The sequence below is a fragment of the Cherax quadricarinatus genome, chromosome 81 (genome assembly GCF_038502225.1).
Source record: "Cherax quadricarinatus isolate ZL_2023a chromosome 81, ASM3850222v1, whole genome shotgun sequence".
In the NCBI taxonomy this organism is placed as follows: domain Eukaryota; kingdom Metazoa; phylum Arthropoda; class Malacostraca; order Decapoda; family Parastacidae; genus Cherax; species Cherax quadricarinatus.
Genome location: NC_091372.1, coordinates 6,561,182 through 6,588,067, shown reverse-complemented (window position 1 = coordinate 6,588,067; position 26,886 = coordinate 6,561,182). Strand labels below are relative to the sequence as shown.

The following is a 26,886-nucleotide window of genomic DNA, read 5'->3' as shown; positions in this document are numbered from 1 at the left end:
TGGAAATGGGAAGTACAATGCTTGCACTTTAAAGGAGGGGTTTGGGATATTGGCAGTTTGGAGGGATATGTTGTGTATCTTTATACATATATGCTTCTAAACTGTTGTATTCTGAGCACCTCTGCAAAAGCAGTGATAATGTGTGAGTGTGGTGAAAGTGTTGAATGATGATGAAAGTATTTTCTTTTTTGGGGATTTTCTTTCTTTTTTGGGTCACCCTGCCTCGGTGGGAGGCGGCTGACTTGTTGAAAAAAAAAAAAAAAAGTTATTTTTTTTAAATAATAATAAAATGGTAGAGAATCTTTTTCTGAAGGTAATAATACAAGAAGTACAAAATTTGATGGAAAATTGACTAAATTATGCTCTTGCGAATTTTGATGTGTCAGCGATATTTATGCATCGGCGATTTTGCCGACTTTGACTCCCATTTTAGGCCAATTACATTATGCCAGTCGACCAAGTTCTTAGCTATTTCACTATTATTACTTCTGTTCTATTGATTGAGCACAAGAAATCGCTAAGTCAACTGTTTCAACTACAAAATAAAGTGATTTGAAATTGGTAATTTGGCCAATTGAATGCAAAGTTCAAAATATCCAAATTTCAAAATAGGGTCCAGAATAAACAATGCAGGCATTCCTGGCACTAAATTAACATTTCCTCTGTTCATTACTTACATTTTCAGGCTTTACAAGTGAATTCCATTTTTATTTTTTATTCACATAATGAATTTTTATTCAAATAAAAAAAATGGAAGATTTACTGTTATGCAATATTGTAATACAGTGGACCCCCGCATAACGATTACCTCAGAATGCGACCAATTATGTTAGTGTATTTATGTGAGTGAGTTTGTACGTGTATGTTTGGGGGTCTGAAATGGACTAATCTACTTCACAATATTTCTTATGGGAACAAATTCGGTCAGTACTGGCACCTGAACATACTTCTGGAGTGAAAAAATATCGTTAACCGGGGGTCCACTGTAATTGTATAAATAACATCACCACATTTGTGAACGTATATTAGACGTGTGAGGTCATTTGTTTACTCTTGAACATCGGCAAAAATTTCACATTTCCGCTACTTTGAGCTTGGTTTTAAGTAATTTCCAGTGCTAAAACCAATCAAAATCATCTCTATTTCTGTAATATATTTTCCATTCTATCAAATGAGACCAAGAAATTGGAAATACAACTATAAAAAACATACGAAAAAACACTGCAAAGTCGCTGTTTTAATCGAAAATTATGGTCTTAGTTTTTTCTCATTATGCACCGTGTGCTGCAGGATTTGTTTTATGTGGTGCACACATACCACATAGATGTATTCTCTCATATCTAATCAAAGTTTATTCTCTATAAGGATTACAATGCAGGGTTTACAGATTTTGGTTATTGTGTGGTTTACATGTAGTAAAATAATAATTACAGAGGGGGCCACTAGAACACCTAGCATGGCTAGGCATTTCGGGCAAACTTAGATTAATTCTTAACCTAATCTAACCTATTCTTAATCTAGGCCCAAATTTACCGCTCACAGCTTATCAGAGTGAGCTGAGCTCATGGCGTAGATCTAAGGTTTGGACCCTCAACTCAAAGCCGTAGAACTACGGCACAGACCCTGAAAGGGTTAAACACTGCCTGAACCTTCACTATTTAACATAGGTGTCACTTGCACTTACTCCCAGAATCAATGGCATAATATTTTTAATAATTTTAGAATAATTCAAGTAATACTTTAGTCATGGTTCTTCACTAATACTCAATTTCTTCCTACTATTGATACAGTAAATACTATACTAACACAAACAATGATTTCACAGACTTTAGGTGAAATTTAAGATGGTTAAGAAATATACAAATCCTGTACTGTAATTTTACAAGAAAATGAAATGAATAATAAAGCAGGAATGATAGTTAGAATAGAAATCAGAAAATATGTGCAGACTGTATATAGTATATAAATAGAAACGAAAACTGGAAACAGCCATCTCATGTTACAGAATCTGTCATATTATGTGTATTCCTTTATTTCTGGTTTATTGCATTGACCATCTCTCACTCAAGAAAGGAAACCCCCATCCTCCTCCCAAAATAAATCGCCAACACTAATTTAATAGCTGTCTTTCCAAGAATTCAAATAGCCCACCAAACTGCAACATCCCCATCCATCCCTAAGAGTAGAGGTACCGTACTTCCCACCTCAGTACATATATGGCAAGGTGAATATGACAAGGTATACAATACTGACAAAGCACAATTCACCACTGATATAATAAACACTTCTTGAACAATGATATAGTATAATTAAGATATGCATTTAAATTATGCATCTGCATAATTTAAATGCACTATAATATAAATGATATAGACAAAAAATCATCTTATAAAATTTTAAACTTTCACTTTAAATCATATAAATGATAGGCAAAAATCATTTTTATATTTCCATTTTAAATAAAAAAATGCTTCTCAGGAGAAATATCCTTTAACCAGTTATTTTTTATTATTATCACACTGGCCGACTCCCACCAAGGCAGGGTGGCCCAAAAAAGAAAAACTTTCACCATCATTCACTCCATCACTGTCTTGCCAGAATGGTGCTTTACACTACAGTTTTTAAACTGCAACATTAACACCCCTCCTTCAGAGTGCAGGCACTGTATTTCCCATCTCCAGGACTCAAGTCCTCCTAACTTCCAAAGGTGCGGGATTACCAAAACTGTTGTCCAGAGGGCTGAGGAAGGGTTGTTGAGATGGTTCGGACATGTAGAGAGAATGGAGCAAAACAGAATGACTTCAAGAGTGTATCAGTCTGTAGTGGAAGGAAGGCAGGGTAGGGGTCAGCCTAGGAAAGGTTGGAGGGAGGGGGTAAAGGAGGTTTTGTGTGCGAGGGGCTTGGACTTCCAGCAGGCATGCGTGAGTGTGTTTGATATGAGTGAATGGAGACAAATGGTTTTTAATACTTGATGTGCTGTTGGAGTGTGAGCAAAGTAACATTTATGAAGGGGTTCAGGGAAACCGGCAGGCCGGACTTGAGTCCTGGAGATGGGAAGTACAGTGCCTGCACTCTGAAGGAGGGGTGTTAATGTTGCAGTTTAAAAACTGTAGTGTAAAGCACCCTTCTGGCAAGACAGTGATGGAGTGAATGATGGTGAAAGTTTTTCTTTTTTGGGCCACCCTGCCTTGGTGGGAGTCGGCCAGTGTGATAATAATAAAAAATATAATAATAAATCAAAATCATTCATCTGCTAAAACTTTAAGTGAACCTACCGATCTCTCTTGGGTTTGGGAAGGCAAAAGGCTGTGGTTGACTAATAAGTGAGGAAAAGAGAACATCTGTGAAATCCATAAATTCTGTCAGATCTCCATCCTCCAAGGACACAGGCATGCCATAGTTGCGGGTAAAATCCATGCCTTCCAGGTCAAAGATGGACTGAAAAACAAGTTATTCCTTATGTTATTATTATTATTAAAATCATGGGGAAATGCTAAACCCATACAAGTAATGGAGAATAAGACACAATTAGATATGATGTGAGGAAAGAGAGTGTAGCTCCAATTTCTTAGGCCAAGGGCCCTTTACTTGTATCACGGCACCTCGCTTGATGTAACTTTTAATGCTAAATAATTTAACACAAATATTTGATTTAGTGCCTGTAATTGTTTTACATGATGGTAGGATTGCTGGTGTCTTTTTTTTTCTGTCTCATGAACATGCAAGATTTCAGGTACGTCTTGCTACTTCTACTTACACTTAGGTCACACTACACATACAAGCATATAGTATATACACACCCCTCTGGGTTTTCTTCTATTTTCTTACTAGTTCTTGTTCTTGTCTATTTCCTCTTACCTTCATGGGGAAGTGGAACAGAATTCTTCCTCCGTAAGCCATGCGTGTTGTAAGAGGCGACTAAAATGCCGGGAGCAAGGGGCTAGTAACCCCTTCTCCTGTATATATTACTAAATGTAAAAAGAGAAACTTTCGTTTTTCCTTTTGGGCCACCCCGCCTCGGTGGGATACGGCTGGTGTGTTGAAAGAAAAAAGATAGATTTGATTTAGTTGTACATTAGACTGTTATAAAAAAATACATTTCAATAATAGGTACTGTATAATATTCTGTGCAATACAGCAGGGGCTAACAGGCAACTAATATCAGTACACCCTGGGCTTGTTGTGTTTCATATTTTTTTAAGTGTTTCTTTCTGAAAAACTCGCTCCCTCATTTCATCCACAGATCACCTGTTGAAGACAAGCCTGCATGAAAGCCTATTTAAAAGCACTATAATCTGGTTGCGCAGATAAGTTTTTTGTTATCTTCCAGAAGATGTAAACATTATCCCTCAAAAATCAGAGTACTATACTCAATATCTGTCTAAAATTTAACTGAATACATTCATTTAAAAGTCAAAGTAAAAATTACAAATGAGTTGCCCATAAATGTCATGAAATGGATGTGAATAAGTACACAAAAGACCATATAATGTTTGGGGTAACTGTACAGTAGTGGGCACCGTACTGCCAGTGAAAGGCTTATTAAAAGAAAATAATTCAGGGATGCCGATGAAGAGACACATTATAAGATCAGTACTCAATAAAGACTGATGCAGCCAAGACAACATGCCTCAGTTTTCCTCTAAGTACAATATATGTTGTCTAAAGCCAATCTGTCATGAGATAACTGCACCTGTTAAATCTGATAAGGTTTCTGTTCAATCACATCTCGTCAAATAAGGTCAGTAGATCAATTTAGATGAATAGACAATCAAGTGACATATAGTGTATAAATAGAGAAGCTCCGAGTATGTACAATCCAAAAAAACTTTGAGTATTTACTCTATCTTTAACCTTTAACTGTCCAAACATAAACCATACCCCCGGCCGGGATTGAACCCGCGGTCATAGAGTCTCAAAACTCCAGCCCGTCGCGTTAGCCACTAGACCAGCTAGCCACAATAAGATTCATCCAACTAGGTATATTTCTACACCATAGGAAAGTTAGCACAGGCACCTCTGTGACCACAAATGCAAGTTTTTACAGACGAATCTCCAGCTAGCGTGGCCGTGACGAACTCTAGCTCAAGTCCCTTCACTGCCGTCAACATGACTTAAGAAATCTTAAGTCATGTTGACGGCAGTGAAGGGACTTGAGCTAGAGTTCGTCACGGCCACGCTAGCTGGAGATTCGTCTGTAAAAACTTGCATTTGTGGTCACAGAGGTGCCTGTGCTAACTTTCCTATGGTGTAGAAATATACCTAGTTGGATGAATCTTATTGTGGCTAGCTGGTCTAGTGGCTAACGCGACGGGCTGGAGTTTTGAGACTCTATGACCGCGGGTTCAATCCCGGCCGGGGGTATGGTTTATTTGCAATCGTGTCATTACGATTTCTTAAGTCATGTTGACGGCAGTGAAGGGACTTGAGCTAGAGTTCGTCACGGCCACGCTAGCTGGAGATTCGTCTGTAAAAACTTGCATTTGTGGTCACAGAGGTGCCTGTGCTAACTTTCCTATGGTGTAGAAATATACCTAGTTGGATGAATCTTATTGTGGCTAGCTGGTCTAGTGGCTAACGCGACGGGCTGGAGTTTTGAGACTCTATGACCGCGGGTTCAATCCCGGCCGGGGGTATGGTTTATTTGCAATCGTGTCATTACGATTTCTTAAGTCATGTCCAAACATAGATCTACATTCATTCACGTAGCGCTTCGAATGTAGATCTACATTCAATTTTACACGCTTTCTTATGTAAAAAAAACATAGATCTACGTTTGGACAGTTTAAGGGTTAAGTACTTCCCAGGATCATGGCTCCAGGGCTCGGTCCGTGATACTAAGTTATTATCTTATTCCCGATGAATATATTATAAAGTCCTACACCTGTATATTGATTCTACTTGGTGCTTGACTTCCAATCTGAATTTCTGCTCTGCTAGAGGTAATAACAACTGAGATTCCTACAAGTGATTCTCTCAAACAGAAATATTCATTCAGAAATTTGATTTAATGAAATTCAAAAATTATGATTAAACCTACTCATTCATTTCAAGGTTACTTCTAGGTGTCCAAATGGTAATAAAATTTGAAGAATAATTTAGCTAGATATGTATAGAGGCTTTATTAATCTCAGAGAATATTATTTCTTTGTAGTCCATTAAATTTAATAATATAAAATCACTTGTATATTCTGAGGGGTATTACCCTCCCAGTCCAGTCCTAGATGATGGAATGATCACTCAGGCCATTCTTACTAGCAGCATGCAGTCTAAGATAGGCACCACAGCCTGGCTAATCAGCAGTTCATATGAAAAACTTTCCAAGTTTCTTGAAGATGGCTAGGAGGTCTGATAGTAATTCCTGTTGGAGTGTGAGTAGGGTAACATTTTGTGAAGGGATTCAGGGAAACTGGTTAGCCAGACTTGAGTCCTGGAAATGGGAAGTACAATGCCTGCACTTTAAAGGAGGGGCTCGGGATACTGGCAGTTTGGAGGGACATCTAAACTGTCATATCTGAGCGCCTCTGCAAAGACAGTGATTATGTATGAGTTATGGTGAAAGTGATGAATGATGATGGAAGTTTTTTCTTTCCTTTTCTTCTTGTATTCCCTGGAATGCAGGTGAGAGAGATACATGATAATATACACTTGGAAGGTCCTGGAGGGACTGGTACCAAACCTGAACACGAAAATCACTCCCTATGAAAGCAAAAGACTTGGCAGGAGATGCAACATTCCCCCGATGAAAAGCAGGGGCACCACGAGTACATTGAGAGACAACACAATAAGTGTCCGGGGCCCAAGACTGTTCAACTGCCTCCCAGCATACAAAAGGGGGATTACCAATAGACCCCTGGCTGTCTTTAAGAAGGCACTGGACAGGCACCTAAAGTAAGTACCTGACCAACCGGGCTGTGGTTTGTACATCAGCTTGGATGTGGCCAGCAGTAACAGCCTGGTTGATCAGACCCTGATCCACCATGAGGCCTGATCTCAGATCAAGCCACAGGGGTACTGACCCCCGAAACTCTCTCCAGGTAATCTAGGTAACCCCTGTCTCAGTGGGAAACGGCCATGTTAAAAACACACGCACACAGACACATGTCATTATGGAAGGGATAGCCTCAGACGTGTCCCTACTTGCAGATGATGTGAAGTTAATGAGGATAATTAATCAGATGAGTATCAGGCAGGACTACAAAGAGACCTGGATAGGCTGCAAGCCTGGTCCAGCAACTGGCTTCTCAAATTTAACCCCACCAAACACAAAGTCATGAAGATCAGGGAAGGGCAAAGAAGACCACAGACAGAGTACAGGCTAGGTGGCCAAAGACCGCAAACCTCACGCAAGGAAAAAGATCTTGGGGCGAGTATAATACTGAGCACATCTCCAGAAGAGCACATCCACTAGATAACTGCTGCAGCATATGGGCACCTGGCAAACCTGAGAATAGCATTCTGATACCTCAGTAAGGAATCGTTCAAGACTTTGTACACCGTGTACGTCAGGTCCATACTGGAGTATGCAGCACCAGTATGGAACCCACACCTAGTCAAGCACGTCAAGAAATTAGAGAAAGTGCAAAGGTTTGCAACAAGGCTAGTTCCAGAGCTAAGGAGAATGTCCTATGAAGAAAGGTTAAGATAAATCAGCCTGACAATAATGGAGGACAGGAGGGTTAGGGAAGACATGATAACGACATACAAAATACTGTGAGGAATAGATAAGGTGGACAGAGACAGGATGTTCCAGTGATAGGATAAAAACAAGGGTTCACAATTGGAAGTTGAAGACTCAGATAAGTCAAAGGGATGTTAGGAAGTATTTCTTTAGTCACAGAGTTGTCAGGGAGTGGAATAGTCTGGCAAGAGATGTAGTAGAGGCAGAAAGTATACATATTTTTAAGACGAGGTATGATAAAGCTCATGGAGCAGGGAGAGGACCTAATAGCAGTCAGTGAAGAGGCAGGGCCAGGAGCTATGTCTCAACCCCTGCAACCACAAATAGGTGAGTACACACACACACACACACAGAGTACAGTATAAGAAGGGAGGACACAGAAAATTATCTGACCCTTTACAGTGTACTTATTGCACTCCTGTAATATTTGTCTGTTACTTGATGTATCTTAAAACTACCAAATTTATAAAAGGAAACATTTACCTTGTTATTGCTCTAATAAAATTCATGTACAGAATAAGCAATGAACCACACATACTACTCACACTTATAATAGTTAACCCTTCAAAAGTAAATATGTATGTTCTTAATACTGTATTTCCAATACATCACTGGGTGGGGCTTTTGAATTAATGAAAATATTTACCACATTATGAGATTCTGCAGGAATGCTGTACCCAGTCTGTCCTTCTGTCATGCAATGGTAGAGGGATGTACAGTGGACCCCCGGTTAATGATATTTTTTCACTCCAGAAGTATGTTCAGGTGCCAGTACTGACCGAATTTGTTCCCATAAGAAATATTGTGAAGTAGATTAGTCCATTTCAGACCCCCAAACATACACGTACAAACGCACTTACATAAATACACTTACATAATTGGTCGCATTGGGAGGTAATCGTTATGCGGGGGTTCACTGTACTAGGTACTCTTATGAATGCCAGATCATCAGTTTGAGGCGAAAGTGCTCCTTTGAATAGTATGTCACATTTCAAACTTTTTGGAACATTCCCTCACAAATAATAATAGTACGTATTTTAATAATACTGAATGCATTATGGTTTATTTGTTTGGTGTGTTAGTGCTTTTACATTTAAAAACAGTAACAACAGACTAAATAAACATTTTTCTACACAAAATATTCACAAAAACATGGCCAATTAGTTGTACTACATACTAGCTCTAATGTTCCACTTCATGTAAGAATTCATGCATTTCAACAGACATATAGTATTTATTACGATAAAATACACTCTATTAAAGACCTACGGTTATCTACACAAAATACTAAAACCCTTCATTTAATACAGTTTTATAATATATCATATTTTAGTACTATCAATCTGGTCTTGTACTGTCATAATCTACAATGATTACAAGTTAAGGGAGATGCATCATATAATTTATGCTCATATGATATTTCCATTTCCCAAATCTAATTCTTGAATAAAGTCTCCATATATCAGTATTCCTGGAGGACCCCAGATACACAGAATAACTCAGAAAAAATCCTCCTCTATTATCTCAATAATTCTCTAGTTACAACCAGTGGTGTATGGTGGTTATTGTCACAGGATGTACACTGTGCTACCATGCTGAACCTACTACTCTGGCATAAGTATTACTTAAAACAATTGCCACAAGATTTCATACCAGGGGACAGAAAAATTATTTTCCCATTATAATCCATGATTATGTGGTTGAGCAAGCTTAATATTTTTGATGATTTTATCATCTTTGGTGGGTGTGCAGCACTCGCCTAGCACACCCAAAATATATGCTCCTGGTTACAATACATAAATACAGTAGGGTACAGTACTGTGTTGTACATGCTTTTTCCCTTCAAAAGGGTAGAGGGGTACCTTAAATTAGTGAAGGGCTTTTGATTTATGAAATTGGAGCTTACTTCCCTTTCCTTGCATTAGACCTAATTACCTCCCATTCCACAACAAATGTATGACCCCATTGGGTTTAGCACTTCTCCATGATTATATTCTTTTCTACTTTATTTTCTCCACTTCAAACTGTTTTCTTTCATCATGCGCACTATAAAAACCTAACTCATATAACTCAAATATACACACCCCAGAGGGGTGTGTATATATATGCTTGTACATGCATGTGTAGTGTGACCTAAGTGTAAGTAGAAGTAGCAAGACGTACCTGAAATCTTGCATGTGTAAGAGACAGAAAAAAGATACCAGCAATCCTACCATCATGTAAAACAATTACAGGCTTCCATTTTACACTCACTTGGCAGGACTGTAGTATGTACCTCCCTGGGTGGTTGCTGTCTATCAACCTTCTACCTGGGTAAATCTAATTTTTTTTTTATCAAGTCTGCCATCTTCAAACGAGGCAGGGTGACCCAAAAAGAAAGAAAATCCCCGTAAAGAAAATACTTTCATCATCATTCAACACTTTCACCTCACTCACACATAATCACTGTTTTTGCAGAGGTGCTCAGAATACAACAGTTTAGAAGCATATACATATAAAGATACACAACACATCCCTCCAAACTGCCAATATTCTAACCCCCTCCTTTAAAGTGCAGGCATTGTACTTCCCATTTCCAGTACTTAAGTCCAGCTATATAAAAAAAACCAGTTTTCCTGAATTCCTTCACTAAATATTACCCTGCTCACACTCCAACAGCTCGTCAGGTCCCAAATACCATTCATCTCCATTCACTCCTATCTAACACGCTCATGCACTCTTTCTGGAAGTCCAAGCCCCTCCCACAAAACCTCCTTTACCCCCTCCCTCCAACCTTTTCGAGGACGACCCCTATCCCGCCTCCCTTCCTCTACAGATTTATACGCTCTCCAAGTCATTCTACTTTGATCCATTCTCTCTAAATGACCAAACCACCTCAACAACCCCTCTTCAGCCTTCTGATTAATACTTTTATTAACTCCACACCTTCTCCTAATTTCCACACTCCAAATATCCGCATAATATTTATACCACACATTGCCCTTAGACAAAACATCTCCACTACCTCCAACCACCTCCTCGCCATAGCATTTACAACCCAAGCTTCACACCCATATAAGAGTGTTGGTACTACTATACTTTCATACATTCCCTTCTTTGCCTCCATAGATAACTTTTTTCGTCTCCACATATACCTCAACGCACCACTCGCCTTTTTTCCTTCATCAATTCTATGGTTAACCTCATCCTTCATAAATCCATCCGCTGACACGTCAACTCCCAAATATCTGAAAACATTCACTTCTTCCATACACCTCTTCCCCAATTTGATATCCAATTTTTCTTTATCTAAATCTTTTGATACCCTCATCACCTTACTCTTTTCTATGTTCACTTTCAACTTTCTACCTTTACACACTTGATTTGATATCCTCAGTATCTGATTAATATATACACTTCAATGATATCTCCTCTTATTCTACATCTCTCAAAAAAGTGAAGATTCAAGGTTCCCAGTTTATCTTCATATGAAGATTCCTTATATAGTGAATCAGTTTTGTCAGCCTTCTTTGTACATTCTCCAATGAATTTATATCCATTCTATAGTATGGAGACCAAAACTGAGCAGCATAATCTAAGTGAGGTCTTACTAGTGATGCACAGAGCTGTAAAATACCTTTTGGACTCCTGTTACTTACACATATTTCTTGATATAAATGGTAGGTAATTTAAGTATGGGAAGGTTAGTTCATATTTCTTGCATCAGACTTTCATCAGCACATAAGTACACTCCAATAATGTCAATAATGACAATAAAAGGTCCAGAAACTCCATAATTCGTCATCCTCTCGTCACTCCATACCCCACTTCTTAGAATGCTCAATTACCATACACTTTCCTGTTATATCATTGTAATCGTAACTATGAAGACAGGATTAGACGTATCTAGACTGTCTCTACACGAAAAAAAAAAACTTTTGGAAAAAAAAAAAAAGTTTGATGCTGACTATATATCAAACAGAAAAGATTAAAAAAGTGATAAAAGCAAAATGTCAAATGACCAAATACTGCTTTTTTTTTTCTAAGTTCCCTAATAAAACTGTTTGTGTGCTTTATTAATGATTTTACAATTTTTTTGGCAGTAAACTTTTTTTATATGGAGACTGTACTCTTCAGCAGATAGCCTTAATGTCAACCATGGCATATTCTGCTATCTGAATTTCCCATGTATCCATTTTTTAACACACCAGCCATCTTAAACTGAGGTAGAATGACCCAAAAAAAAAAAAAAAAAAACTGGGGAAGCACATCCACCATCATTCATTCAATTGCTGTCTTGCCAGAAGTGCTAACATCACAGTTCAGATGACTATCGAAGTTGCAACATCCTCACCTCTCCGATACAATATAGGAAGTGTATTTTTTTTTTTTTTTTTTTACAAAAAATTATTACATTTATGGGCAACAGCAAGAAATGGAGATCATACATCAACTGGGGAACAGGAAGCATTCAGGTTCAACCCAAGGAGAGGGCAACTTTAATTCCTTGGATCAAGTGCCACTTACCAGCATCAAGGCACCCCTCTTGAAGGGATATTAAAGTAAAGTCACGGTGTGAAGAGAAGGTCCTATGTCATCTATACCAATACAATGTAAGATGGAATATACATGCTTGATATATCCTGTTCTGTATATTCCTTAGAAATGAGCCTGAGAAGCATAAATATTTAGAGTGCTTATTGAGCAAGGAAATGAGAGATGAAAAGCATATAAACTGGGTCTACAAGGCATTTGTACAGCATGTGTATATCTTAAAAACAAAACAGCATTTACAGTTATAATTTACAAGGGGTTATGATTACAATCACAGAATTTCAAGTTATAATTTGCAAGTGAATATAATTGATTCCAATTACTGAGTTAAAGTTATGATTTACAAGCTACCACTTACAAGTGGTTGTGATTTATTCCAATCACAGAATTAAAAGTTTGCCAACTATTCACGTGAGATTGATAACGCAAAATTAAATTGCTGCTGTGAATAAAATCCATTTCAATATAACCAGATAATGAAGTAACAAAGCAATACTCAGGTATTTCACAAAACTGTATGCATTCACAAATACAAATACACAATATATAAAAACACTGACAATGACACTGAAACTAAAAGTAACAAGTAATGATGGAATTCAGTACGCTCAGCTTGGAATATAAAGCATCTACAGTATTAGATATGCTTATATTTCCTGAATATCACACACAATGAACTGTCCATGCAATGTTTTACTAAACAAAAAAAAATAAGAGTGCAGTTTGTGCTTACCTAACTATATAGGCAAGCACATAAGACAAATTGTATGTTTTTGTGGCTGTGTGAGACACTTCCCATGTGTGATTACCTATTTGTGACTACAGTACCTATTTCTAGATACAGAAAAGAGCTGTGCTTGTGGTAATCTATCTTCAATATTTAAACTACATGTGACATACTTGAGGGTTTTTACTCCTCACAGCCAGGCCTAAGGTTGAACTACCCTGTTGATTGCCTGGTCAACTAGGTTGCTTGGGCTAGCAGCCTGCAGGCCCACATAGCCATCACACCTCCAGCTGATCTAGTACTTGTAGCAGGAAGGTGTCTACCTTTATGAAAATTTCTATCTTCATTCCTACAATGTTTCTGATATCTGCTGGTAAAATGTTGAGAAGTCCAGGGTCACAGATGTTGACACAGTAATTTGTATTTGTACCCATGGCATCCCTGCTCTTCTCTGGGTTTATTCCACACTTTCTTCCATATCTTTTACTCCAGTAAGTTGTACCAATGTGCAGGTTAGGAACCAGGCCGTCAAGTATCTTCCCTATATACAGTGGAACCTCAGTACTCGAACTTAATTTGTTCCAGAAGGCTGTTCGAGTGCTGATCTGTTCAAGTACCAAACGAACTTTTCCCAAACAATTTTCTTTTTTGTTGGCTGTTATCACAATCTTTGCAGGCCCCATGGTGACTTATTTATACAAATAATATAAAAAACATTAAAAAATGCGAAGAAATACGAAATAGTTTACAGCGAAGTTCTGGCAGGCTGTGTTTGTTTGGTCGAGTGCCGAGCAAACGGTCAACTACAGAGCAATTTTTTTACCAAACAAAGCATTTGAATACCGAATTGTTCGAGTAGGGAGCTGTTCAAGTACCAAGGTTCCACTATATATTATCAGGTATCTCTCTTCATTGTTTCAGAGATACCAATCTAAATGCTCTGAGATGTCAATATTTTAGATTATTTACTGATTCTATACAAGCAGTACGTATATGACCTCGGCATATTTTGTAGCTCTTCCATCTCTCATGCCTTGAAAGGTGCTGTGAACACAAAATATTGAAATCATGTGTACCACTGATTTGAAATGCATCATCACTGGTTGTACCATTTATTACTTCCTCTTTTATTCCATTCCATTATTCTACCCTTCTGTGAAGAAAATATTTCTAGTATCCTTTCAGCTCTCTTTTTTGTCTCAGATTAAAATCATTTTCATCTTTTTATTTTTATTTCAAATTTATTATTTATTTATGGTATTATGTCAAAATTCCTTCTCCTGTATAAATTACTAAAATTTAAAAAGAAAACCTTTTGTTTTTCTTTTTAGGTTTTCCTGCCTCAGTGGATCACTGAAGAAAAAAAAAGTTGTCAACCCATTTTTTCACAAATCAGCCAATGAGGACATGCTCAGCATTTGCAGTTTTTATTTTTTTATTTTTACACTATTGAATTTTGCAGGCTGAGTTTTCATACCTCAACTCATTCCACCCCAGGATGCCACCCACAACAGTCCACTAAAACCCAGGTACCTATTTACTGTTAGAACATGGGCAACAAGTATAGGGAGATTTTTCCCAGCATTTCTACTTACCCAAGACTGAACCTGGGTATTGCACTTATGAACTGAACGTGCTACAAGTGAGTTATGAACCTTTTTCATAACTTCTTTTAGCTTTTCAAGACAGTTTTCAACTTGTCTTTGGACATTCTCAATTCATTCACATTTTTCTAGGTGAAGACACCACACCACTGCAAACTAAAGAAAATAATATACAAAGCATCAAAGATGGTGTCAAAAACTAATTAATTAAAGGAGGAAACACGAGAAACTCACATGCTTCAATGGTAAATTTTAAAACAGCATTCAGGTCTTTGGATGGAAAAATGGTAAAAAATACTGTAGTTGGTCACAATAAATGTTGCACTAAAACTTACAGTATTTTTATTTCTTTTATTAAAATAGGACATCTTTCATGCATCATAATACTGAATATATCTGAACTTTATATCTGATTAGTTTGCAGTTTCCATACATGTATTTGCCTTTCATGGAGTGCTATACAAAATGCTTTCTTGAAAGAAAAGTACAATGGTATTAACAAGAGAATCTTGTATCTTGCATATATTACATTCCTGAAAATTGGCCCTTTATGTAAAATCTGGACTGAAGAACATATGGGAAAAATTGGGTTATTTTCGTGATACTTTGAAAAAAGTCAATCAGGTTTTTAAACTTCATAATTCATTAAAAATAATAATTTTCATAATTTACATTGTAGATGGTGTTGTTTACTGACTTGGAAATGTGTGGAGGAGGCTGATGTGACCTACTAGGCCTAGCTAGATGTACAAAGGTTTATAATATAATTGCAGATAAAATAGCAATATAAACTAACTTTACCTTACTTTAACCCTTAAATGGTCCAAACGTATATATACGTTTTTTTCAACATCTGAAAGTATGTAAAAAAATGTAGATCTTTTTTGTTTAACATTTGAAAACGTGTAAAAAACTTTTATCTACATTTTATTTTTTGTTACATATGGAAATATGTTAAAAAAAATAGATCTACTTTTGTAGCACTATGAATTTGAACGTCGATTTGTTTGGACCGTTTAAGGGTTAAATTGCTGTATAGCCCTTGTGGCTTAGCGCTTCTTTTTGATTATAATAATAATAATAAGGGTTAAATTCTGTTTGCTGGAGCTTGTTGACATAGAAGTGCTGTCAATGAGTGAGACAAACTGCCAAGTGGAGTTTATCAAAACTTACAGTTTTGGTAGCTTTAAAAAACAGGTTGGGCAAATTAGTGAGAAGGGTTGGGTTTGAGAAAAACTTGCCTAGCATGGGCCATTAAGCTTGCTGCAGTGCTCCTCTGTTCTTATGTTATTATACAGGACAGAAATGGTTTAGCAAAAAGAGTTGTGTATGAGTGGCTGAGAGCAGGACCTGCACAGCACATCCCAGTGAACCTACTGAAGTGCTCCTTTAAATTAGTTACAAAATCAATGGCTTAGCAATAGAAGTGTCTATGATTAGCTAAGAGCAAGACCAGCCAGTAGGCCTACTGGAGTGTTCTTATTTAAGAAAGCTTTGCTTCTATATGACTCAGGGTTTTGTTCAATCAAAAAATGTGCATATTTACCAATGCTGTACCATGGAGAATCTCAGGAATAATTTCCTAAACTTTACAGCATAGTCATGCAGTCACTTTCCTGTGAGCCACTGACCTGGGTGCAATACTTTAACAGCAATTTATTGAAAACAAAATCTTTGTATAAGTGAAATGTGAGAGTCTACAGTTTTACATTATATTGCTGAATATTTGACAGCATAATGAAGCATCAAAGTACCATGGGCTTTAGTTAATTATAGGAACAAAACCCACATGGGTATTTTATCATCTTTTCTCTAATAACTACTTCAAGAATTTTTACAGCAACACTTGTTTAGCATGACAGTCCTATGATTAATTCCAGACTACCATTCTACTTGTCAATAAATTCTTCCTGAATTGCATTGTTCACAATATAAAATTGTGGTCTCTTATTCTCCCTGTTAATGATGAGAAGAAATTTCATATTTTCTTGTATCCTTTCACAAACTTATTCTGGTTATCATATTTCCATTTTTCCTTTTGTCAGCTAATGAGGCCATTTCCAGTGCTCTTTGTATATAATTACCTATGATACAAGTAGCTGCCCACTTATAATTACAGGAATAAAGTTATGTTCCTGGTAGTTTGTAGTGTGTGTGTGTGTCTACCTACATGCATGCGTGCATAGTTTTTTGATGAGCAACTGAGCCCTAGGTAAAAAAAAAAATGAGACAAAATTTAAAACATGGAAAAATAGGATATCAAAGGATCTTGTACCCAATGAAAGCATATGTGAGTATTACAGGGAACAAGTTAATAAGGTTGAGGACCAAGCAAATGTCCACTCCATAGTTTTTACCTTTATCTGTTTTTCATTTAATGATTTAGATTTTTCCATCGACTTGCACCTTGACTGGAAACAATAGAAAGCATTGTTTTAAAAACATGAGGCTAACTAATGCAAATTCTAAATCCTAAAAGTTGTCATATTAAATGTAACAAAATTACTCAAAGGTGAGTATTGTTCCTTCAAGAAAATCAAGTACTGTACTGAATGTAGCATGTATCATATTTAGCCAATTAAACTATATAAATCTAAGAGCACTAAAATAAAATATTTATTTTAGGTAGTAGGATGGTAGACAGCAACCGCCCAGGGAGGTACTACCGTCCTGCCAAGTGAGTGTAAAACGAAAGCCTGTAATTGTTTTACATGATGGTAGGATTGCTGGTGTCTTTTGTCTGTCTCATAAATATGCAAGATTACAGGTAAGTCTTGCTACTTCTACTTACACTTAGGTCACACTACACATACATGTACAAGCATATATATACACACCCCTCTGGGTTTTCTTCTATTTTCTTTCTAATTCTTGTTCTTGTTTATTTCCTCTTATCTCCATGGGGAAGTGGAACAGAATTCTTCCTCTGTAAGCCATGCGTGTCGTAAGAGGCGACTAAAATGCCGGGAGCAAGGGGCTAGTAACCCCTTCTCCTGTATATATTACTAAATTTAAAAGGAGAAACTTCAGTTTTTTCTTTTGGGCCACCCCACCTCGGTGGGATACGGCTGGTACGTTGAAAGATTTATTTTATATAAATAGTATACTGAATATAGTATATACAAGTACAATACAATATACAGGAGGGCCCCACTTTACAGCACTTGGCTCTACAGCATTTTGCTAAAACAATGGTTTTCAATTATACCCATTCTTCACTTATTCAGGCTTCCTACAATAAATATATTCACCATTTACTATAAGCTAAGTACGAAAATATATTAAGGTAAGTAATGTGTGTACTGTATATGCATTATTTTTTGGCCCAGCTCTACTGCTCACTTAATATATGATAGTGTAAAGAAGGTATCAGCCATTTTTATGTACAGCCTCTCCTCACTTAATGACAGAATTCTGTTCCTAAGACCACGTCAGCAAATAAATTCATCGCTCTGTGAGGAGCATACAATAATGGTAGTGGGTATGTGTCAACCATTTCTGATATTATTATGTCACCTTTGCATCATTTATAACATTTCTGGTATATTTTTAAGTGTTTATACAGTAGTATACTGTAATAAACAGAATAGAAGAAATCAGCTCTAATATACATTATTTAGGTATGCATACTGGTCTGAGAGCCTGCCGTAAGTTCGAGTCACTGGTAAACGAGTACGTCAGTAAGTGAGGAGAGGCTGTATTTGAAAGTGAAAAAGGTACCACTTTACAGCGATTTTTGCTTTACAGTGGTAGCCTAGAACATAACCTGCTGTTTAAGTGGGGTCCTCCTGTACATATACAGTGGTCCCTCGCTTTTCGTAGTTCTCGGCAATCATAAATTTCGCCAATCATAGGGGTATTTTCGTATAAACATGGACTCGCTTTTCATAGGTTGACTCACGAATAGTAGTTTGTCCGGGACGCGTATGCACAGTGTGAGCCGGGGCGGCCTCCCTATCCAGCCAGTCTGGCATTGTTTACCAGTGAGTGAAGGTCCCCTCAAGTGCTCCTACGAAATATTTCATAATATTCCACTCATTTTAGTGCTTGCAAGTACTAAATAAGCTACCATGGCTCCAAAGAAAGCTCCTAGTGCCAAGCCTGTGGTAAAGAAGGTGAGAAATATGTACAGTGACAAAGTCTTGGGCCATTTTAGGGAAGTGTTAAAGAGACGCCAGAAACAGAGCTCTCTCCCCAGTTACTTTGCGAGACAGGACTAGAGTGACTCTCAAGGTGGTCCAAGTGGCATTAAGAAACAGAGAAGAGAAGCAACCCCAGAGAAGCAATTGGTACCTGAGGTGTTGCTGGAAGGGGATTCCCCTTCCAAACTGTAAACAATCCAATCTCTCTCCTCCTCCAGTCTCTCATACACTAAGAAGAATCTCCAATAAAGGTAAGTGTTACACTGTTAACGTTTCATTCATCATTTCCCATTGTATTGTTTATGTACTACATGTATATTTCATGTAAAAAATTTTTTTTTTTAATACTTCTGGGTGTCAGGAACGGATTAATTGTATTTACATTATTTCTTATGGGGAAAATTGATTTGCAAATCGTAAATTTCGTTTATAGTAACGGGTCCAGGAACGGATTAATTACGAAAAACGAGGGACCACTGTATATGAGAAATAGGAAACACGAAGACTTAATCTGTTTCTGTGTGAGAGTTATGCATGATTCCACAAGTGTGTAAACTTATTTTGTATAAGAATGTAATACAAAATTAATGATCTAAATATTGCTGTGCACCCAAATGCTATCAGGGATACTGTAAATATGGATATAAAACACTTGAGAAAGTGAAAATTGAAGCAGAGGAAAACACTTAAGTATGATCTACTCTCACATGGATGTGATGCATGATCTCATGTGTAAAATCTCAGTTTGTACATCAGAAAATATAGTATGCCACAAATTACATAAACATTACCATGCGCAACACACAGTATCCGGGATGCTCTGCATAATCATGAGCTTTCTGCATGCATATTCAAATGTCACCTATTTCTGTACGAAGAATGTATCACGTAGAAATAAATATTTAAATTTGTAAAATAGGATTTTGGACAACCACAGTGGTCTATCACAACTGACTGATTAGTCAGGTCTTTGTTCACATCCTGTTAAATGCTCAAAGTGGCTGCATCTGTGCATCACACTTGTGGAAGAGGCTGAGCCCACATGATTCCTCTTCTTTAACTTGAAACATTCATGAGAAAAATAAATCTCAGTTTGCACAGATAAGGATGTAGAATAAAAAGCCTAATATTACAGCACAGCTAAATTTATTTCCATGCAGGAGCTGCATTTGCTGTCCTCCATGTCTGGCTCCTGGGCTCCACCAATCAACTACTTATTGTTCAATGAATGTGGGATTACCTATTAGTAGCTATAAAAGAAGACCTAAGCTTGAGATATTCTATTTTCAGTGTTAAGCTTGTCTCTATTTTCAGTGTTTAGCTTCTCAAAATATTTCTTTAACCCTTTCAGGGTCCGTCCCGTAGATCTACGGCTTTACGTTCAGGGTCCAAACCGTAGATCTACATCTGTGGCCCGGTGGTCTGGTGGCTAAAACTCCCGCTTCACACACGGAGGGCCCGGGTTCAATTCCCGGCGGGTGGAAATTCCGACACGTTTCCTTACACCTATTGTCCTGTTCACCTAGCAGCAAATAGGTACCTGGGTGTTAGTCGACTGGTGTGGGTCGCATCCTGGGGGACAAGATTAAGGACCCCAATGGAAATAAGTTAGACAGTCCTCGATGACGCACTGACTTTCTTGGGTTATCCTGGGTGGCTAACCCTCCGGGGTTAAAAATCCAAACGAAATCTTATCTTATCTTATCTCTTATGAGCTCAGCTCACTCTGATAAACTGTGAGTGGTAAATTTGGGCCTAGATATGAGAGAATACATCTATGTGGTATGTGTGCACCACATAAAACAAATCCTGCAGCACACTGTGTATAATGAGAGGAAAAAAACTGAGACCGTGATTTTCGATTAAAACAGCGACTTTGCAGTGTTTTTCGTATGTTTTTTATAGTTGTATTTGTGATTTCTTGATCTCATTTGATAGAATGGAAGACATATTACAGAAATAGAGATAATTTTGATTGGTTTTAGCACTGGAAATGGCTTGAAACTGAGCTCAAAGTGGCAGAAATGTTAAATTTTTGCTGATGTTCAAGAGTAAACAAACGACCTCACACGTCTAATACACGCCAGCTGGTGGGTCTAATATACATTCATAAATGTGGTGATGATATTTATACAATTATTACAATATTGCATAACAGTAAATCTTCTATTTTTTGCCAGGAATACCTACATTGTTTATTCTGGATCCTATTTTGAAATTGGAATATTTTGAACTTTGTGTTAAATTGGCCAAATTACCAATTTCCGGTCACTTTATTTTGTAGTTGAAACAGTTGACTTGGCGATTTCTTGTGCTCAATCGATAGAATAGAAGTAATACTAGTGAAATAGCTAAGAATTTGGTCGACTGGAATAATGTAATTGACCTAAAATGGGAGTCAAAGTCGGCAAAATCGCCGATTCGTAAATATCGCTGACACATCAAAATTCACGAGAGCATAATTTCGTCAATTTTCCATCAAATTTCGTACTTTTTGTTTTATTACCTTCACAAAAAGATTCTCTACCATTTCATAAGAAAAAATAACAATTTTTTTTTTGAAAATTCTTGGAAACTGGGGCACCACTTCAGATTTTGGCCTTGGACCCTGAAAGGGTTAAAATGATAGTGAGCCAGTGACTATGTGTATAAGCTGGTTGCATAAGCAACTAGCTTATGCACACAGCATAGCTAAAAGAGGTGGAACCTTGTGTAGCCTGTTGTCTGCTCCACTGACACTAACCACCAAAATAAATATTGTCACCTTTTGTTTACAGATGGCTACTTTACAATTATTATGTAGCAGTAATATGTAAGTTATAATTTATTATAGTACTTACTAATGGCTTGAAAGTAATCTGTGAAATAGTTTTGTACAGAGGGAGTGTTTGGAGTTCAGTTTACCAGTACTACAGCACTACCACTTATCAGTACCGTGGAACCTCTACTTGCGAGCGCATCCACGTGTGAGTTTTTCCAAATACGAGCAGTCGATGGGTCAAATTTTTTGCTTCCATACACGAGCAAAATTTCCATAAGCGAGCAGACCTCAAGGCAGGTGCCTTGACGCTGGTGAGAGGCTCTTGCTCTTGATCTAGGGAATTGTATCTCACTTGTTTGTTGGAATATCATATTGAAACTTGGGCAATGTATGATGGAAAGATGCTTCTTAATGTAATAATAATAATAATAATAATAGTAATAATAATAATAATCATATGTATAATAATAATACATATAATAATAATAGTATAATATAATAATAATAATATAATGTCCTGTCTAAGGGCAATGTGTGGTGTAAATATTATGCAGAAAATTCAGAGTGTGGAAATTAGGAGAAGGTGTGAAGTTAATAAAAGTATTAGTCAGAGGGCTGAAGAGGGATTGTTGAGGTGGTTTGGTCATTTAGAGAGAATGGATCAAAGTAGAATGACATGGAGAGCATATAAATCTGTAGGGGAAGGAAGGTGGGGTAGGGGTCATCCTCAAAAAGGTTGGAGGGAGGGGGTAAAGGTGGAGTTGTGGGCGAGGGGTTTGGACTTCCAGCAAGCATGCGTGAGTGTGTTAGATAGGAGTGAATGGAGACAAATGGTATTTGGGACCTAATGAGCTGTTGGAGTGTGAGCAGGGTAATATTTAGTGAAGGGATTCAGGGAAACCGGTTATTTTATATAACTGGACTTGAGTCCTGGAAATGGGAAGTACAATGCCTGCATTCTAAAGGAGGGGTTTGGGATATTGGCAGTTTGGAGGGATATACTGTGTATTTTTTATACGAATATACTTCTAAACTGTTGTATTCTGGGCACCTCTGCAAAAACAGTGATTATGTGTGAGTGAGGTGAAAGTGTTGAATGATGTTGAAAGTATTTTCTTTTTGGGGATTTTCTTTCTTTTTGGGTCACCCTGCCTCAGTGGGAGACGGCCGACTTGTTGAAAAAAAAAAAAATAATACATATATAATAATAATGTACTACATAATAATAATCATAATAACAGACGATTTCAAAAGGCCGTCACTAGATGGCAGTGTTTACCACAACAAAGAGGGAGCAGTTATGGCCGCCTCCACCTGTTACATAATGACATATTTTATGCATTCTGGAGTATATATCAGGTTTCTATGTTATTTATATTTTTTATTATTTCATATTAGATGAACTGTGATAGATAAATAAGCCGTAGAGTTGATGATAGCGAAATATTCAAGGAGTATTTTGTCCTGTCTCCAGACAAACTCTCGTCAGCCGCCGCAGCTGCCACATATATAATGACATTTTATTCATTCTAGAGTATATTTCAGGTTTCTATGTTATTTATATTGTTTGTTATGTCATATTAGATGAACTATGATATATAAATAAGCCATAGAGTTGATATTAGCGAAATTATTGAAGTACAGAATTCCACTGGACGGATTAACCCTTTCAGGGTCCAGAGGCCAAATTTCAAAGTGCACACCACTGTCCAAGAATTTTCAAAAAATAATTTTATTTTTTCTAATGAAATGGTAGGGAATCTTTTTCTGAAGGTAATAAAACAAAAAGTATGAAATTTGATGGAAAATTGACGAAATTATGCTCTTGCGAATTTTGATGCGTCAGCGATATTTATGCATCAGCGATTTTGACGACTTTGACTTCCATTTTAGGCCAATTACCTTATTCCAGCTGACAAAATTCTTAGCTATTTCACTAGTATTACTTCTGTTCTATCGACTGAGCACAAGAAATCGCTAACTCAACTGTTTCAACTGCAAAATAAAGTGACTGGAAATTGATAATCTGGCCAATTTAGTACAAGTTCAAAATATTCCAATTTCAAAATAGGGTCCAGAATAAACAATGCAGGCATTCCTGGCACTAAACTAACATTTCCTCTGTTCATTAGTTATGTTTTCAGGCTTTACAAATTAATTACATTTTGATTTTTTATTCACATAATGAATTTTTATTCAAACCAAAAAATAGAAGATTTACTGCCATGCAATATTGTAATAATTGTATAAATAATATCAGCACATTTGTGAACGTACATCAGACCCACCAGCTGGCGTGTATTAGACATGTGAGGCCATTTGTTTACTCTTGAACATCAGCAAATATTTAACATTTCTGCTATTTTGAGCTCAGTTTCAAGCCATTTTCAGTGCTAAAACCAATGAAAAGCTTCTCTATTTCTGTAACATATCTTCCATTCTATCAAATGAGACCGAGAAATTACAAATACAGTGGACCCCCGGTTAACGATTTTAATCCGTGCAAGAGGGGTAATTGTTATGCGAAATAATCGCTATGTGAATGAATTTTCCCCATAAGAAATAATGGAAATCAAATTAATCCGTGCAAGACACCCAAAAGTATGAAAAAAAAAATTTTACCACATGAAATATACATTTTCCCACACACAAAGAGAAGGATACATGCACAATAGTAGAGTAGTACATGCACAGTATATATTGTGCATGTACTAGTCTACTAAATGAAGAATAAATGACACTTACCTTTATTGAAGATGCAGCAATGACTGATGAGACACTGTGTCCTGGGAGTGCCTTTTCCTCCTGAGTACTGTAGGTCCTGTTTGGCATTTTCTTCCAGAACAGGCCTTATCACACTGTGTATGCCACTACGATTCTTAAATCTCTCAAACCAACCTTTGCTGGCTTTAAATTCACCAATATGAGCACTAGTTCCAGGCATTTTTCCCTGTTCACCTGGGTGTTAGTCGACTTGTGTGGGTTGCATCCTGGGAGACAAGATTAAGGACCCCAATGGAAATAAGTTAGACAGTCTTCGATGACACTGACTTTTTTGGGTTATCCTGGGTGGCAAATCCTCTGGGGTTAATTGTTTCTTGGTATTCTCAATAAGCCACACCAACAACGGTGCTACAGCAGCAGCAGCAGCTGACAGTGCAGCAGCAGCAGCAGCTGTACCACCAATAGTAGCGATGGTTGATTGGGGTTTATTATACAACCTGGCCAGCTCGGAGACATGCACTCCACTTTCATACTTATCAATGATCTTTTTCTTCATCTCTATTGTAATTCTCACCCTTATTGCTGTAGGGTTGGCACTAGAAGCTTTCTTGGGGCCCATGGTCACTTATTTTCCAGAAAAAGCACCGAAAACACTGTAATAATACGAAATATTCCGATTGTATGCTTGGATGTTACCGCGGAGGCTGGCTGGTAAACAATGCCACCGGCGGAACATGTGAGCGCGTCTCGGACGAAAATCGGTAAGCGGGTTTTTAAGCGGTATGTGAGGCAAAATTTTTGCAATTAAAGTAAGCGGTATGCGAAATAATCGCTATGTGATGCCATCGTTATGCGGGGGTCCACTGTATAACTATAAAAAACATATGAAAAAAACACTGCAAAGTTGCTGTTTTAATATAAAATTACGGTCTCAGTTTTTTCCTCTCATTATGCACTGTGTGCTGCAGTATTTGTTTTATGTGGTGCACACATACCACATAGATGTATTCTCTCATATCTAGGCCCAAATTTACCGCTCACAGTTTATCAGAGTGAGCTGAGCTCACGGCGTAGATCTACGTTTGGACCCTCAACGTAAAGCCGTAGATCTACGGCACGGACCCTGAAAGGGTTAATTGCATTTTAATTAATTTAAATGAAGAAAACTGACTCTGCAAATGAACAAATCCAGTTGCGAGCAAGGTCATGGAATGGATTAAATTTGCAAGTAGAGGTTCCACTGTAACCCATAGCCTTCCACTGTTCCTGACCTTGAGACCATAAGGCATAGTGATTTTCTGAGACTTTTTTGGGGTAAAGAAGGCACTTTATATGCTGGAAATACAGCTGATTTATACATTTTTTTAAAATGGTATTCATATACAGTGGAACCTCAACTTACGAGTTTAATCTGTTCCGTGACCCAGCTCGTAACTCAATTTGCTCGTATATCAAATCAATTGTCCTCATTTAAATTAACTGAAAAGCCATTAATCCATTCCAGCAGAATTCCTGCTTTCAGGAGGCAGGACAAAATACTTCAATATGACACTAATATCAACTCTACGACTTATTTATCTATCCCAATTCATCTAATATGACATAATAAACAATATAAATAACACAGAAACATGATATATACTCTAGAATGAATAAAATATGTCATTATGTGACTAGTGGTTTCAGTGGCGGCCATTTCCGCTCCCACTCTATATCTTCCTATGCTCTTTTTATAACAGAAAATGGAGTGTTTGAGGCTTACTGCACTACATTACTAGTTTTACAAGGAAAACACTAAAACAATGTATTTATAAATAAGAAATATTGTATAAAAACATAATAGAGAATGTAAAGAAATAAATGTACGCTGGTGGGGGGTGAAAGATAGGCTCCTTGCTACTACGCTTGTACTGCCTCGCAAACAACCTGCACACCTTGCTTGTTTATCTATGATTTCACGCTGTAATTCCATAGACATCATCCTCTTTTTCTTCTCAGCACTGTCCTTTGCACATACGTTCTTAGGACCCATGGTTAGAAAAAAGAAATTTGGCAATAATAACATGAGAAATGCTTCCATGGTGACATAAACACATGCACAGCTCAGCTGATGTGGCATTTGCTGTGCCAACTAGTGGCGGTGTTCTGAAGCTTGCTTGTTATTGTTATTATTATTTTTTTTTTATTTTTTTTATTATCACACCGGCCGATTCCCACCAAGGCAGGGTGGCCCGAAAAAGAAAAACTTTCACCATCATTCACTCCATCACTGTCTTGCCAGAAGGGTGCTTTACACTACAGTTTTTAAACTGCAACATTAACACCCCTCCTTCAGAGTGCAGGCACTGTACTTCCCATCTCCAGGACTCAAGTCCGGCCTGCCGGTTTCCCTGAATCCCTTCATAAATGTTACTTTGCTCACACTCCAACAGCACGTCAAGTATTAAAAACCATTTGTCTCCATTCACTCCTATCAAACACGCTCACGCATGCCTGCTGGAAGTCCAAGCCCCTCGCACACAAAACCTCCTTTACCCCCTCCCTCCAACCCTTCCTAGGCCGACCCCTACCCCGCCTTCCTTCCACTACAGACTGATATACTCTTGAAGTCATTCTGTTTCGCTCCATTCTCTCTACATGTCCGAACCACCTCAACAACCCTTCCTCAGCCCTCTGGACAACAGTTTTGGTAATCCCGCACCTCCTCCTAACTT

The 26,886-nt window shown here is 37.5% G+C and overlaps 1 protein-coding gene across 3 annotated transcripts in view; it reads right to left on the bottom strand.

The window, feature by feature from the left end:
* Window positions 1-26,886, bottom strand: part of Mondo (MLX interacting protein mondo) — a 357,772-nt gene that overhangs the window by 112,646 nt on the left and 218,240 nt on the right. For 2 of the 3 annotated variants that reach the window (XM_070102299.1, XM_070102301.1), the window contains exons 5-6: window positions 16,903-16,956; window positions 3,276-3,438 (exon numbers count right to left, since the gene is read on the bottom strand). In XM_070102299.1, the coding sequence (XP_069958400.1) occupies window positions 3,276-3,438; window positions 16,903-16,956 (217 nt within the window). The remainder of the gene's footprint in view (window positions 1-3,275; window positions 3,439-16,902; window positions 16,957-26,886) is intronic. The other variant, XM_070102300.1, reaches the window with a different exon arrangement.